The sequence below is a fragment of the Betta splendens genome, chromosome 16 (genome assembly GCF_900634795.4).
Source record: "Betta splendens chromosome 16, fBetSpl5.4, whole genome shotgun sequence".
In the NCBI taxonomy this organism is placed as follows: domain Eukaryota; kingdom Metazoa; phylum Chordata; class Actinopteri; order Anabantiformes; family Osphronemidae; genus Betta; species Betta splendens.
This window is the reverse complement of record NC_040896.2, coordinates 5,888,092-5,901,552: the sequence shown is the minus strand read 5'-3', so window position 1 is coordinate 5,901,552 and position 13,461 is coordinate 5,888,092. Positions and strand designations below refer to the sequence as shown.

The 13,461-nt window shown below is 49.6% G+C and overlaps 2 protein-coding genes across 4 annotated transcripts in view; one reads left to right on the top strand and one right to left on the bottom strand.

Annotated features, from left to right (window-relative positions):
* Positions 1 to 5,219: 5,219 nt before the first annotated feature.
* On the top strand, positions 5,220 to 7,138 carry si:ch73-139j3.4 (CD82 antigen). Of its 3 annotated transcripts, none has more exons than XM_029130259.3 (9): positions 5,220 to 5,607; positions 5,676 to 5,754; positions 5,829 to 5,941; positions 6,018 to 6,092; positions 6,221 to 6,316; positions 6,443 to 6,583; positions 6,669 to 6,752; positions 6,825 to 6,897; positions 6,975 to 7,138. In XM_029130259.3, exons 1-9 carry the CDS (start codon positions 5,542 to 5,544, stop codon positions 7,070 to 7,072), a joined length of 825 nt encoding a protein of 274 aa, XP_028986092.1. In that variant the 5' UTR covers positions 5,220 to 5,541; the 3' UTR covers positions 7,073 to 7,138. The 3 variants fall into 3 exon arrangements, with proteins under 3 accessions (XP_028986092.1, XP_028986090.1, XP_028986093.1); XM_029130257.3 differs by having other exon boundaries at positions 6,386 to 6,583; XM_029130260.3 differs by having other exon boundaries at positions 6,386 to 6,583; positions 6,825 to 7,138.
* A 4,659-nt stretch (positions 7,139 to 11,797) lies between these two features.
* Positions 11,798 to 13,461, bottom strand: part of hjv (hemojuvelin BMP co-receptor) — a 4,435-nt gene continuing 2,771 nt past the window's right edge. Inside the window, exon 4 of the mRNA XM_029130256.3 lies at positions 11,798 to 13,461. This exon is cut by the window's right edge and continues 29 nt beyond it. Coding sequence (XP_028986089.1) covers positions 12,870 to 13,461 — 592 coding nt within the window. The 3' untranslated portion in view covers positions 11,798 to 12,869.

Sequence of the window (13,461 nt, the reverse complement as noted above, 5' to 3'; positions counted from 1 at the left end):
GCTGTGGCTTTGGGTCCTGAATGTGCAGCCGGGTCCAAAATGTTGGCATGTTGGCGGCCACACAACTAAGCTCAGCTCAGCTTAGCTTAGCTAAAGCTAACTCAGATACCAACAGCCAATTCAGCTTACTGTTCACAGCTCAACAGCCCTCGTCAGATAAACTAAACCATGAAGTCAAATGAGCAATAATTGGAATAAGCAATGAAACAATGCAATGACTCATAACTCTGCACAGGATAGCTCCTGAAACTGAACTCAGGTCAGTAGACTACACACAGCAGCAGCAGCAGCAGCATCTCATCAGCTCGCTGCTGTCCCCAGACTGTCCTGTTGTTGGGTCCCATCTGTGGCTGAGCAGGAGGAAGGGGCATGTGTCCATCCTGCTGCTGTCTTCCACCTCTGCTTCCTGTCTTCACAGTGTGTCTTTTGTCATTTGCATAAAAGCTCCTTTTTAGCACAAACATTGATGGCAGGACCTACGGGAAGTGTAAACTTTTATTACTCAACATGAATCTGGGTCCAGTCAGACCAGTCAGAAAGAAAATAAACTTGTTTGCTAAATCCACAGCACATTGTGTTTCCTGTCATAAATTGCAATAAATGAAGAGTTCAGCAGGAGGCAGCAAGCAGCTGGGGCACTCAGGATGTGACGTCAGCAGGTGTTTGATGAGAGCAGATGTGCTAGATGAGGAGAGGTACACAACAGACAAGGACAGGAATAAATCAGTAGAATATAGCTTTTATAAAACAATCATGATGCACATATATAAGTTAACAGAAAGCAAACAAACTAGCAGAGAGTGTGAATCAGGTAAACAGTCCTCATACAGAGACAAAACACAAGCAGGAGCAGAGGGAAACCAGGAAATGACGGTTAACCCTAACCCAGTCAGGGTTCCGGTCTCACCTGCAGGTCCTGACTCAGTCCCATACTCAGATCCAAATCCGAAGGACAGCCAGTCCCAGGGCAAGCACTGGGCTCAGCTCCTCAGTGCTGGAGGCCTGGTAGAGGTCACACAGAGGTCAGAGGAGAACCATAACAGGTGAATACATCTGTCACTGGGGAGCAGAGACTGTCAGATTCAGCTTCATGTAGTAATGGATGTCTGGTCGATACATGGATTAACGGATGGAAACCAGTGAAGGCATCAGCTGCTTCCTCAACAACCAATATCTGTTACAGTTAGAGGCACATTTCAAAGTATTAACACGTTGATACTTTTAGTGTGGTTACAGCTGGAGGAGATGGGTTATCAGGTCTACTCTGTTTGTAGTTTTGGTATTTATATTTTTAACAATAAACTGGACTGGTCAAACAATACACATGCTCTCTATAGGAAGGGCCAGAGTGGCCTCCACCTGCTGAGGAGACTGAGGTCCTGTGGTGTGAGCATACAGCTGCTAAGGACTTTCTATGACACAGTGGTGGCCTCAGTAGTCCTGTATGGAGTTGTGTGCTGGGTGAGGGGCAGTACAGGCAGAGACAGGAAGAGACTCCACAGGCTGCTGCAGCTCTGTCCTGGGCTGCACACTGTCCATGGAGGAGGTGGTGGACAGAAGGATGCTGGTGAACTAGCATCCATCATGGAGAACCCTCCACCCCTGCACCACACTGAGGCTCTGAGCAGCTCCTTCAGCACCACACTGTTTCAGCCACAGGCAGGAAGGAGCTGCTGCAGGTCATTGCTCCCACAGACATCAGACTGGACAACACAGCACTGCAGTGACACACAATTGTCACAGTCTGTTGTTGTGCAGTGTCTCAGATCTCCACCATCCATATGATAGTGTTTTTATTTCTGCTACAGTGAATACGTAGACCACATAATGCCCTCTTTCTGCACAATTTTATACACTGCTGTACATAAAAGAAATCTCTTACTGGAAGCATTATCACTGCTGTTTCCCTTTTCTTTGTACTATGAATAATGATGCACAGTTATTAGTTATTACTGTTGTTTTCCGTTTCTTCTGTCTGTCTCTCACTGTTACACTGCTGCTGAAACACAAAGTCTTATCTTACTGCATAAGATCAAACACAGCTGGTGAACTGTACCTCACTGGGTGAAGGAGAGTGACTCCGCTGGCCGTGCTGGTCACTGTTACCTTTGTGATAATCGATGTAGTCAAAGGTGGCGTTGTAGTCGTAGTCATAGTACGACGTTGTGGCAACGTAATCTGTAGAACCTTCATCACCTTCTGTGTTTCCTGTGGACCAAGAACAAACAGCTTTTAAAATATGGGACACATCATAAAAACCTGCAAACACTGGTATTTATTTTAAAAGAAACATTCTGAACCAACACAACAAGCTGGGACATAAACGTGCTATATGAGCTAAACGTGCTACATGAACTAAGCGTGCTACATGAACTAAGCATGCTACATGAGCTAAACATGCTACATGAGCTAAACGTGCTACATGAGCTAAGCATGCTACATATGCTAAACGTGCTAAATGTGCTACATGAGCTAAACATGCTACATGAGCTAAACGTGCTACATGAGCTAAGCATGCTACATGAGCTAAGCATGCTAAATGTGCTACATGAGCTAAACGTGCTACAGGAGCTAAACATCTACATGAGATAAACATGCTACAGGAGCTAAACATGCTACATGAGCTAAACGTGCTACATGAGATAAACATGCTACATAAGCTAAACGTGCTACATGAGCTAAACATGCTACATGAGCTAAACGTGCTACATGAGCTAAACGTGCTACATGAGCTAAACATGCTACATGAGCTAAACGTGTACCAACAGAAACATTTTAAATATTTGTGAGGACATTTAGAGCACTACACGGACAGGATGCTCAATATATTAAAGACCTATTGACCCCATACTCCTCAAACCCGTCCCTCCTGATGGTCCCCAGAACCCGTCTAGAGACTCGGGGACCTGTCCTTTCGGGCTGTAGTTCCTACACTGTGGAATGCGTTGCTCCTGTCACTGCGCGTGACGGAATCTGTTGATGGTTTTAAAAAGCAGCTGAAGACACAATTATTTAGACCTGCTTTTAGTTGACAGAGCTTTTAAGTTTATTTTATGATTTTTTATTTTGTTGCTGTATTATCACTGTAGTTTTTGAATGTGCTTTTAGGTTTTGTTTTTTCGTTTTATTATTTTGTGTCTGCGGCGTCACTATTTTATGTCATTGCACCGCGTGAAGCACTTGGTGATTTTATTTGTTAAAAGGGCTGTATAAATAAGGTTTGCTTACTTACTCTCCAACAGCAAACATCAAACATCTCAACGAACTGAACATTTGCGGTTCAGCGACTTCCTCTATGTTCCTGATTGAGCCCTGAGTTCCATCATGAACAAAGATGTCATCAGCACTGAGGAAAGTACCATCCATCACTGCTGCTGCTCCCCTCTGACCCGTTACCAGGTTTCATCGCCACACCTCAGGCTGCAGAAAACCATGAAGTGTTTGGATAAAAGTGGGCCCAACGGGTCTCGTTCAGACAGTGGTGGTGGAGAAATGACGGTTACAAGACTGACTGAAACCTGTTCAAACTCGCCTGCAGTGTGAACGCTGTGTCTCAGACCAGGACCCGACAGTGAATTGGGTGTGTAACTGAAATAAGCAACTAAACATTGTGATCCAAGTCTGTCAACTTAAGAAAAGTGCAACGTTTTGGTTTAGATTCATCAGTTACTGCATTCAACAACTCAAGCACAACAACTTCTCTCCACTGAGAGATTCCCGTCGTCCTCAGAGGAAGGATCTGCCATCACAGGAAACCACCATCATGGACCCAGCAGAACTCCTGGCGGCGCTGATCCGTCCTCTCGTCTCTGCACTGACGCAGAACCCAGGTCAAGCTGGAGGAAACTCAGTGGAACTTCTCTGTGCTGCTTGATTGAAAGCTGTTTCTGTCTCATTACATCCAAAAGGTAAAGTTTCATGATTTCACTTGAGAGTGAAGACCAGGAACCAGGTCCAACACAAAGGCAGACAGCACCTGACGGGTCAAATGTCTGTGATGCGAATGCCTGGACCAGCCTGGTCCTCGAGCGGCTCCTCAGCAGGACCACACATGTTCTAATAGAGATAAAAGCATCAGAGCTGAGTCTGCAGAGGTCGGAGGTCACTCACCGCTGCAGGTCCACATCAGCAGAGCGGAGCAGACAGAGAGCAACAGCAACATGTTCATCCTGGGCCAGAGACGTTCGCTGACTGAGAGGAGGGAGAGCAGAGGAAGGGAGTGTTCTCCGTAGAACCGGATCGCTTTAACCCATTATTACCAGCAGCTGCCTTCGCTTCTCCCTGACTGAGGCTTTTGGGTCCTCCTGACTGACCCAGTCCACAGACCGCACCCCCCCATCGCCGGAACACAGCACACATCTCTACAAGCTTGTTGAGCCACCTGCACTAGAATGTGCTCCGGTTCTGGGCCCATGGTTCTGTGTCTTAGTAGCACCTGTGTTCCACCAGGTTTCTTACCTGGTTTCACTCAGTTTTCATTTTGAAAATCATTCTGTTGGATTTAAAGGCTGCAGCTCAACAAAGCAGGAAGTACCATAAAGGCCTGGTTTGTTTGGCCTGAAGACCCGCCCACTGTCAATCACCTGGATCAGCTGTGTTCATCCAGTCAGGGGTTGCTGGGTGGCTCTAGAGGGCCCGGGTCAGCGGGTTCTGGTCTGCATCCTTCAGGAGGAACCTTGAATGCTCCTCTCAGGTTGAACTGTGCCATCGGTCCAAGAGTAAAAGTGAAATCTTAGCAGGACAAATCTTGACTTGCTCTGACTGTGTGCATTTCCCCAAAACGTCAGCGTGACGGCAGCCAGAGGCAACAGCCACAAGCTCAGATCTGCCCAAGCTGCCGTGGGTTCTTCGCTCTCTGCCTCCTCGGCCCAACCAGTGTGTGTGTGAGCGTGTGTGTGTGCGTGTGTGCGAGTGTGTGTGTGTGTGAGTGTGTGTGTGTGAGTGTGTGTGTGCGTGTGTGTGTGTGCGTGTGTGAGCGTGTGTGTGTGTGTGTGTGTGTGTGCGAGTGTTTGTGTCAGAGCGTGCGTGTGTGAGCGTGTGTGTGTGTGTGTGCGTGTGTGTGAGCGTGTATGTGTGAGCGTGTGTGTGTGTGTGTGTGTGTGAGCGTGTGTGTGTGAGTGTGTGTGCGTGTGTGTGAGCATGTGTGTGTGTGTGTGTGTGTGTGTGTGTGCGAGTGTTTGTGTCAGAGCGTGCGTGTGTGAGCGTGTGTGTGTGTGTGTGTGTGTGTGAGCGTGTGTGTGTGAGGGTGTGTGCGTGTGTGTGAGCGTGTGTGTGTGTGTGCGTGTGTGTGAGCGTGTATGTGTGTGTGTGTGTGTGTGTGTGTGTGTGTGTGTGTGTGTGTGTGTGTGTGTGTGTGTGTGAGCGTGTGTGAATGGAGACAGTTTAATGTTTACACACAATGAGGAAGTGAACTCTGCTCTCTGCTGTTTTGCTGTTGAGAGTTGAGTAAATGAGAAGTAATGCCCACAACGTTAAACCCAAGGTTCTGCTGAACAGAACCAACCTGTGTTTCTGCTGCTGGTCCTCATCGACTGAACAAAGATGAAGCTGGAACTGGAGATCCAGCTGCTGAAGTTCTGCTGTGCCGTGTTTAACTCCTTGTTCCTGGTGAGCGCATCTCAAACACAGAACTCAACTCAGCTACGATGAAGGCGTCTGACCTTTGACCTCTGCAGGTTCTGGGTCTGTGTGTCGTTGGCTGTGCAGTGTGGATCCTGTTTGACCAGGGAAGCTTCCTGCACCTCCTCTCCTCCGGTAAGCTCTGAGTCGTGTTTGTGGATCAGAACCAGCTGACTGTGCTGTGGCTCAGTGTGTGCTGTGTGTCTCAGCGGAGCTGAGGACGGCGGCGCTGGTTCTGCTGCTGATCGGTGCGGTGGTGACGGTCGTCAGCGTCGCTGGATGCGTGGGAGCAGACAGAGAACAAAGGTTCCTGCTGCTGACGGTGAGTCTCCGCCCGAAACGTTCACTGAACGGCGCCTGAGTCGGGCCGCACTGACCGGACCTCCTCCTCCTCTCAGTACCTGGGCTTCCTCCTCATCCTGGCTCTTGGCCAGGCGTTCGTCACTCTGGTGCTGCTCCTGAACAAGAACAAGGTGAGCTGTCGTTCACTGGTGCCAGAATGAGCAGGACGTTGAGTCTCAGACCGTTTGGTTCCGTGAAGCCCGGGCTCAGGTGACTCAGACCCGAAAGGAAACCTGCGTAACGCTCTGATGACCTTCAGATTAAACAGAGTCTGGACGAAGCTGTGGATCAGGCCGTCCACGGGTTTGGAGGCCGCCACCGGGCCGACGTGCTGATGGACAACATGCAGCACTACGTGAGTCTGACTGCGAGTGGATGGTTGCTGGTTGAATTCCCAGAGCTCTGAAGGCCTGACATGCTGCAGGGCCGGTGCTGTGGCCGGATGGGGCCTGCTGATTGGCTGCGCAACTCTTACATCCAGAGCCTGAACCTGACCCGTCCAGACGTTCTGCCCTGTTCCTGCTTCGGGACCGTTGGGCCCGGCTTTAGCTCGGCGTGGTGCTCGGAGCTGCTGAACTTCACGGAGCCGCTTTTTGGATCAGGAAACGGCCTCTTTGACCAGGTTATTGAATGGACTTGTGCATGTTTCTGATGAATGTGGTGCTTTTAGATGATGACTTGATGAGACTTTCGCGCTGGCTTTTCAGGGCTGTGAACAGAAGCTGAGTCGGTGGCTGCAGGACAGCGGCGCGACCGTCCTGGCGTTGGACGCCGGCCTCATAGTGATCCAGGTGATGAGGCTGAATGTGTGGGTGCAGCTGCTTGATTCCACATGCGCTCACTCGGACTCCTCCTCTGTGCAGGCGATCCAGTTTGTTGTCACCGTTCTCCTGTACCGTGCGTTCGGCACAAAGGCCCGTCCCCTGAATGCGCCTGGTTAGCAGACAACAACACACCCACTCCACATTCCTGCTCGTATTTATTACATCAGCATCGTTACAGCAGTTTATCAGTTAACACAGATCACGTGAACGGCTCGGGTGCCGGTGCCGGTCCAGCAGGAGGTGGACCCACAGTGACAGCAGCCAACATGACATCAGATCCCTTTTAATCTGACCACTCACTGAAAGCTGTAGTTGAAGAACGCGTCTAATAAAACAGGAAGGTTTTCATTTTCCATGTGTGTCTTTGGCGTCAGTGTTTCCTGTTTCCTGCTCAGCTCGTATTTTCACTGTCCATCCAGCCCGTAGCTTCAGGGAGCCGGACCCTCAGGTTCATATGAAACGCTGCATCAAACCTTCACAGAGTGAGTAGAGCTGCGGGCGTAGACGGGCCGGGCCGGGCCCTCACTCAGGTCTGGGCCAGCGGAACCGTGTTACTTAAGGTTGGATGCAACGCTGCCACCTGCTGGATCCAGCACTGGACGCACCGGATGCACCGGGTCATGGAGTCAAAGGACGGAGACTCAGAGGAGGAGGAGGACGTGCACAGAGAGCTTCTCTTCATGTTTGAGCCGTCCTGTAAACACATTTTACATGTTGAGTGCAGATTAGAGCAAAGAATCTTTTCAATTTATTTGTTTAAAGGAAAGAAGAAGGTTTTTAGGGATTTTCAGGATGAGGTTCAAGACTGGTTGATGGCCTCATAACCATAACATTGCTCACATACAAAGATGCTCCATTGCTGAGACTCAGTAAGCGCTTCGCTGCCTGCACGTGAACAGGAACCTGGTCCGTGTTCAGCGCAGAGGCCAGAGAACACAGAGGAAACGCACAATTCTGCTTCCACATCCTTCAGAGACTCACCAAGTGTTGCAGCAGGTCCTGGTTCAGTACAATGGTCTCACTCTCCACAGCGGGACAGACGTGCTGCTGCAGACACATCTGGTACCGGGTCAGTCTGCAGGCGGCCGCAGACTCCTGCTCCCAACACACAGGCACATGACACATGGGCCGAGAACAGAACCGAGTTAGAAGCTGTTCAGACGGAGGAGGGAGGAGCTGGATTGGGCCACTGCCCCGAGGAACCGAGCCGCTACGTGGTGGAGCTGGTGTTTGGCGTCTTGCTCAAGGACACACCTTCCGCTCCCCAGGCCGACGCTCTACCTACTGAGCTACCAGTTAGTAGAGTCAGTGGGAGGTTTACCTGTCTGAGGGGAACCGCTGCCTCTGTGCAGGGCCAGACCGGCAGCCCGCTGAAAGCGCTCTGTGGGACGAGACGGACGCAGTCAGGACGGGTAGAGTGGACGCAGCGGAGCTGTGTGTGTGTCTGTGTCTGTGTCTGTGTCTGTGTCTGTGTCTGTGTCTGTGTCTGTGTCTGTGTCTGTGTCTGTGTCTGTCTGTGTTTGTCTGTGTCTGTCTGTGTCTGTGTCTGTGTCTGTGTCTGTGTCTGTGTCTGTGTCTGTGTCTGTGTCTGTGTCTGTCTGTGTTTGTCTGTGTCTGTGTCTGTCTGTGTCTGTGTCTGTGTCTGTGTCTGTGTCTGTGTCTGTCTGTGTCTGTCTGTGTCTGTGTTTGTCTGTGTCTGTGTGTGTCTGTGTTTGTCTGTGTCTGTGTCTGTGTCTGTGTCTGTCTGTGTCTGTGTCTGTGTCTGTGTCTTTGTCTGTGTCTGTGTCTGTGTCTGTGTCTGTGTCTGTCTGTGTCTGTGTTTGTGTTTGTCTGTGTTTGTCTGTGTTTGTCTGTGTCTGTGTCTGTGTCTTTGTCTGTCTGTGTCTGTGTTTGTCTGTGTCTTTGTCTGTGTCTGTGTCTGTGTCTTTGTCTGTGTCTGTGTCTGTGTCTGTGTCTGTCTGTGTCTGTGTCTGTGTCTGCGTCTGTGTCTGTGTCTGTGTCTGTGTCTGTGTTTGTCTGTGTCTGTGTCTGTGTCTGTGTCTGTGTCTGTGTCTGTGTCTGTCTGTGTCTGTGTTTGTCTGTGTCTGTGTCTGTGTTTGTCTGTGTCTGTGTCTGTGTCTGTGTCTTTGTCCGTGTCCGTGTCCGTGTCCGTGTCTGTGTTTGTCTGTGTTTGTATGTGTCTGTCTGTATCTGTGTCTGTGTTTGTCTGTGTCTGTCTGTGTGTCTGTGTCTGTCTGTGTGTCCGTGTCTGTGTGTCCGTGTCTGTGTTTGTTTGTGTTTGTTTCTGTGTCTGTCTGTTTCTTTGTCTGTGTCCGTGTCTGTGTGTGTCTTACTGTGTCTGTGTCTATGTTTGTGACTGTGCCCGTGTCTGTCTGTGTCTGTGTTTGTTTGTGTCTGTGTTTGTCTGTGTCTGTGTTTGTTTTTGTCTGTGTTTGTCTATGTCTGTGTTTCTGTCTGTGCGTGTCTGTGTTTCTGTCTGTTCCCGTGTCTGTCCATGTCTATGTTTCTGTTTGTGTCTGCGCCTGTCTGTTTCTTTGTCTGTGTCCGTGTCTGTGTTTGTCTGTGTCTGTCTGTGTCTGTGTTTGTCTGTGTCTTTGTCTGTGTCTGTGTTTGTCTGTGTCTGTGTCTGTGTCTGTGTCTGTGTCTGTGTTTGTCTGTCTGTGTTTGTCTTTGTCTGTTTCTGTCTGTCTGTGTCTGTGTCTGTGTCTGTCTGTGTTCGTGTCTGCCTGTGTCTGTGTTTGTCTGTGTTTGTCTGTGTCTGTGTCTGTGTCCGTGTTTGTCTGTGTCTGTGTCCGTGTTTGTCTGTGTCTGTCTGTGTGTCTGTGTCTGTGTTTGTCTGTGTCTGTGTCTGTGTTTGTCTGTCTGTGTTTGTCTGTGTCCGTGTGTCTGTGTCTGTGTCTGTCTGTGTCCGTGTCTGTCTTTGTCTGTGTTTGTCTGTGTTTGTCTGTGTCTGCGTCTGTGTTTATCTGTGTCTGTGTCTGTGTGTCCGTGTCTGTGTCTGTGTCTGTGTCTGTGTCTGTGTTTGTTTGTGTTTGTTTCTTTGTCCGTCTGTTTCTTTGTCTGTGTCCGTGTCTGTGTGTGTCTTACTGTGTCTGTGTCTGTGTCTATGTTTCTGTCTGTGCCCGTGTCTGTGTCTGTCTGTGTCTGTTTGTTTTTGTCTGTGCTTGTCTGTGTCTGTGTTTTTGTCCGTGTCCAGCCTCACCATGTTCCTCAGCCTGTTGCTGTAGCTCTGCAGGGCGTCATGCAGGTCTTCTATGATGCTCTTCATGTTCCTGTCTATGTCCCCCATGTCTCTTGGTAACACTCTAGCTGCAGCAAGCTCCGTCCACAACCCCAAGAGCAACAGGTACCCACAATGCACTGCAACGTGAGGGCAGGGGGCAGATTAGTCAGCTAAGGGCTGAAGGCTATCAAAGTCTGCCAGATATCAGCTGATCATCACATGTAACAACAGATCAACTTCATTTATTATGACAGTGAAACTCAAATTAGCATCATTTATTGTAATTAGTGACAGACAGTTGGAAACGTGGTCTGACTCAGAGACTACACTGTTTAACTACTTCTACCTTCCTTTTTAAAATTCAAAACATTTATACATAAATAATGTTCATGTTTAAAAACTCGTCTGAAGCCCAGGTTGAGAGGAAGAAAACTCACTGATGCAGGGATGAGGCGGTTCTGGTGGCTCCTGATAGTTCTAGTCTCAAGGTCCTGATCTGGTCTCTGGTCTTGGAGGAGACTGTGCCACAGAGGTTGTGATGCTCATATTTATCCTCATCCATGGTGAAGCAACACGTCCAGTGAGGAGGGTTTCTGACAGGCCTCAGGTTTCATCACCTGACAGGAAGCCACACTTCATCATCCTCCTTCTCATTATTCAGTTTTCTGTTTAACTGCTCGTTTCATCAGTGGTACTGAGTCACCGAGCGATTACATCAGGACCAATCTCAGAAGCAGCTACCAGTGACACACAGTGGGTCCCAGTCAACATGTTCCACTGGTACAGAAACAGTAATGGGGAGAAGTTATTTCTAACTCAGGCAATAAAACCTGAATTAAACCAAAGCAATACAAAAGAACAAAAGTCAAATTACAACCAGCTGAACACAAGAAAACCAGAATCCAAAGCACCATATGGGAAACCCAAACCACAGCAACATGTAGGAAATGTGAACAAGACCCAACAAAAGGATGAGACGAGACTAAATCGGACCCAAAGTGTCCGACAGCAATGGCTGTTCACTGAGAGCAGCTCGACTCTGACAGCTTCTCAGGATGCAGCAGCCTTACGTCCCCCCAGCTCCTCAACCGGACCCAGTCTCAGAATGGATCCAGTCTCCTCAGCTCTGTCCTGTAGAGTGGCTGGACCCGTCCTCGTCGTCAGAGGACTTCTGCAGGTGATCATGAAGTCCCATAAAAGAAACGGAGCCAGAACCGGTTCTGTCCTCATGTTACAGTGAATTGTCCTATGTATTTGAGTGTCTTTTGCAGCTGGTCCCGGAGATGGATTGAATCGCTAACATTTTGCTAAAGAGGTCACTTGCTGAGCACATGCAAAGCTTCCGACTGTGGTCCAGTGGTGGTTCTGCCAGTGTGGAGGTCGTTTGGTGGTCAGGGTCAGATGCCTGCATTCAGAACCGGGTTGTGTGTGTCACAGAGCAGCTCTGTCAGGAGCGTGGGTCGCAGGTGTGGGCTTGTTGGGCTGTTCAGTCATGCTGGAAGCTGACTTATGGTTAGGCCAACCCACCACCAAAGAACTTTCCCAGAACCCGTTCCTCTGCCCACCCGTTGCTCAGGGTGGATGCTGACTGGATGTCCTGTCCTGCATGTACCGACGTGTTCAGCTCAGCTCCCAGTTTGTGTTTAGGTCCCGAACTTAACTCTCAGTTAAACCTCGGAGTAAAAACATTTACTATTTCCAAAAAGGTTTAGACTAAGATCTGTGACTGGTTGCTTTGAACCCCAGTGGCTCCATCCCCATTTCCAGAGCAGCATGAACACACAGGACGTCATCAGAAAGAAACAACATATTTATGATCAACATCATCATCAATCAGCACATTTTATGTGATACAGATAAAAGTAGACGGCTCATATCTGAATATTTGATCAGGCTTCATACATCTGATTGTACGTTTGTTGTTAGGCCTTGGAGGCTCATTCTCACTGTGGGGCCCGTTAGATGGGACTCTGGTCGGGTTCGACAGGATCCTGGTGTTGGTGCTGCTGAGGCCTCTGGGGAAACATTTCCTGTCTGATTGTGAACCTGTTCTTACTTGTTAAAACCTGAATTTGTTTCCATGTAATCTTCTTTACTTTTAGTTTCATAGAAACCCTTAACGTGACCCTGGGGAAGAAAGCAGCTAACACATAAAAGCTTTAAATGGATTCGCCTCCTCTCCTCATCACTCGTCTGACTGACAAGCAGTAACTCCAGCTGACCCAGGAGCCGGAGAGATTACAGGAAGGCCTCACATACGGTGGTGGACCCGGACCCAGACCGGGACCCGAATTGTCTTATTAAATATGTTAATTTATGTTCATATTCCAGTCATCATGTCTGTACAACCCTGTTTAGACCTATTGTTACATTCTGTCCCTGATATAAACTGAAGTGAGTCCATTTAAATGTTCTGATCCAGTTCTGTAAAGATAGACAATGAATTTGGTGACTTTGTCTCATAACATGTGGAACCTCTGGTTCAGTCACTTTTTATACATACAGCTTTTATTATCTTCCATCAGGTGCTGATGTGACCCCGCCCCTCTCTGCCTCGTCAGAGTCATGGCCACGCCCCTTTCAACAATTAACCAGCTGTCATGTGGCCTGTCATGTGTGCCTGTTCAGTTCCCCAGTTTAAAGATCTGAGAACAGTTCTAACTCCTTTCTTGTGAATGAAACCAAGCAGCTTTCATACCGATTGGACCATAGGTACCGGTTTGGGCCCAGTGATCTAAACCCTTGGAGTCTGTTCCATCATTAACATTGGAACGTCCAGTTCCAGGTGCTGCTGATCAGTCCCCACAGTTTGTAGGTGAAGTTGGACTAGAAATCCTGGTTCGCTGCCAGTTCCTGCCGCTTCACACTCTGAGCACTGCTGACATACAAAACAGCGTCAGCAGCAGGTCGGGTCCAGCTCGGTGCCGCTCAGCAGTACCTGGCAGCAGGTGAACCATGTCCAGGTCAGGGAGCATGTTTCTGGCGTCCTGCAGTGCGCTGACAGCAGCCAGGCTGGAGTTCAGGTCACCGCCGGAGATCAGGTCAAACACGCAGGCCTGGTAGTAGACGTCCCGGATGGGAAGCAGCGCGGCACAGTGCCCATGAGCACCGGCGACCGTGGATGATGACGGGTGCGGTGAGGGGGGGTGGAGCAGGTTAAGCCTCTGGGAGGCGGGGCAGCCCCACACGCACAGTTGCAGGTCCTGCTCCGGGCCGAACGCGTCCACGATGGTGCGCGGGGAGCGTACGGATAGGCTGAGCGAGCGGCCACTCTGATGGACCACCAGCACCGTGCCGATGTGAGCCGCCCGAATCTCAGCATGCCGCCCCGGATTCTGAGTCCGGACCGTCAGGCTGTGGCGTCCCTGTCGTTCACCGCTTGACACTGTGCCATCTGCGAAGGCGGCGGGGACGTTGTCGAGCTCCGCCTGGTAGAGCTGCTGATCAGTGCAC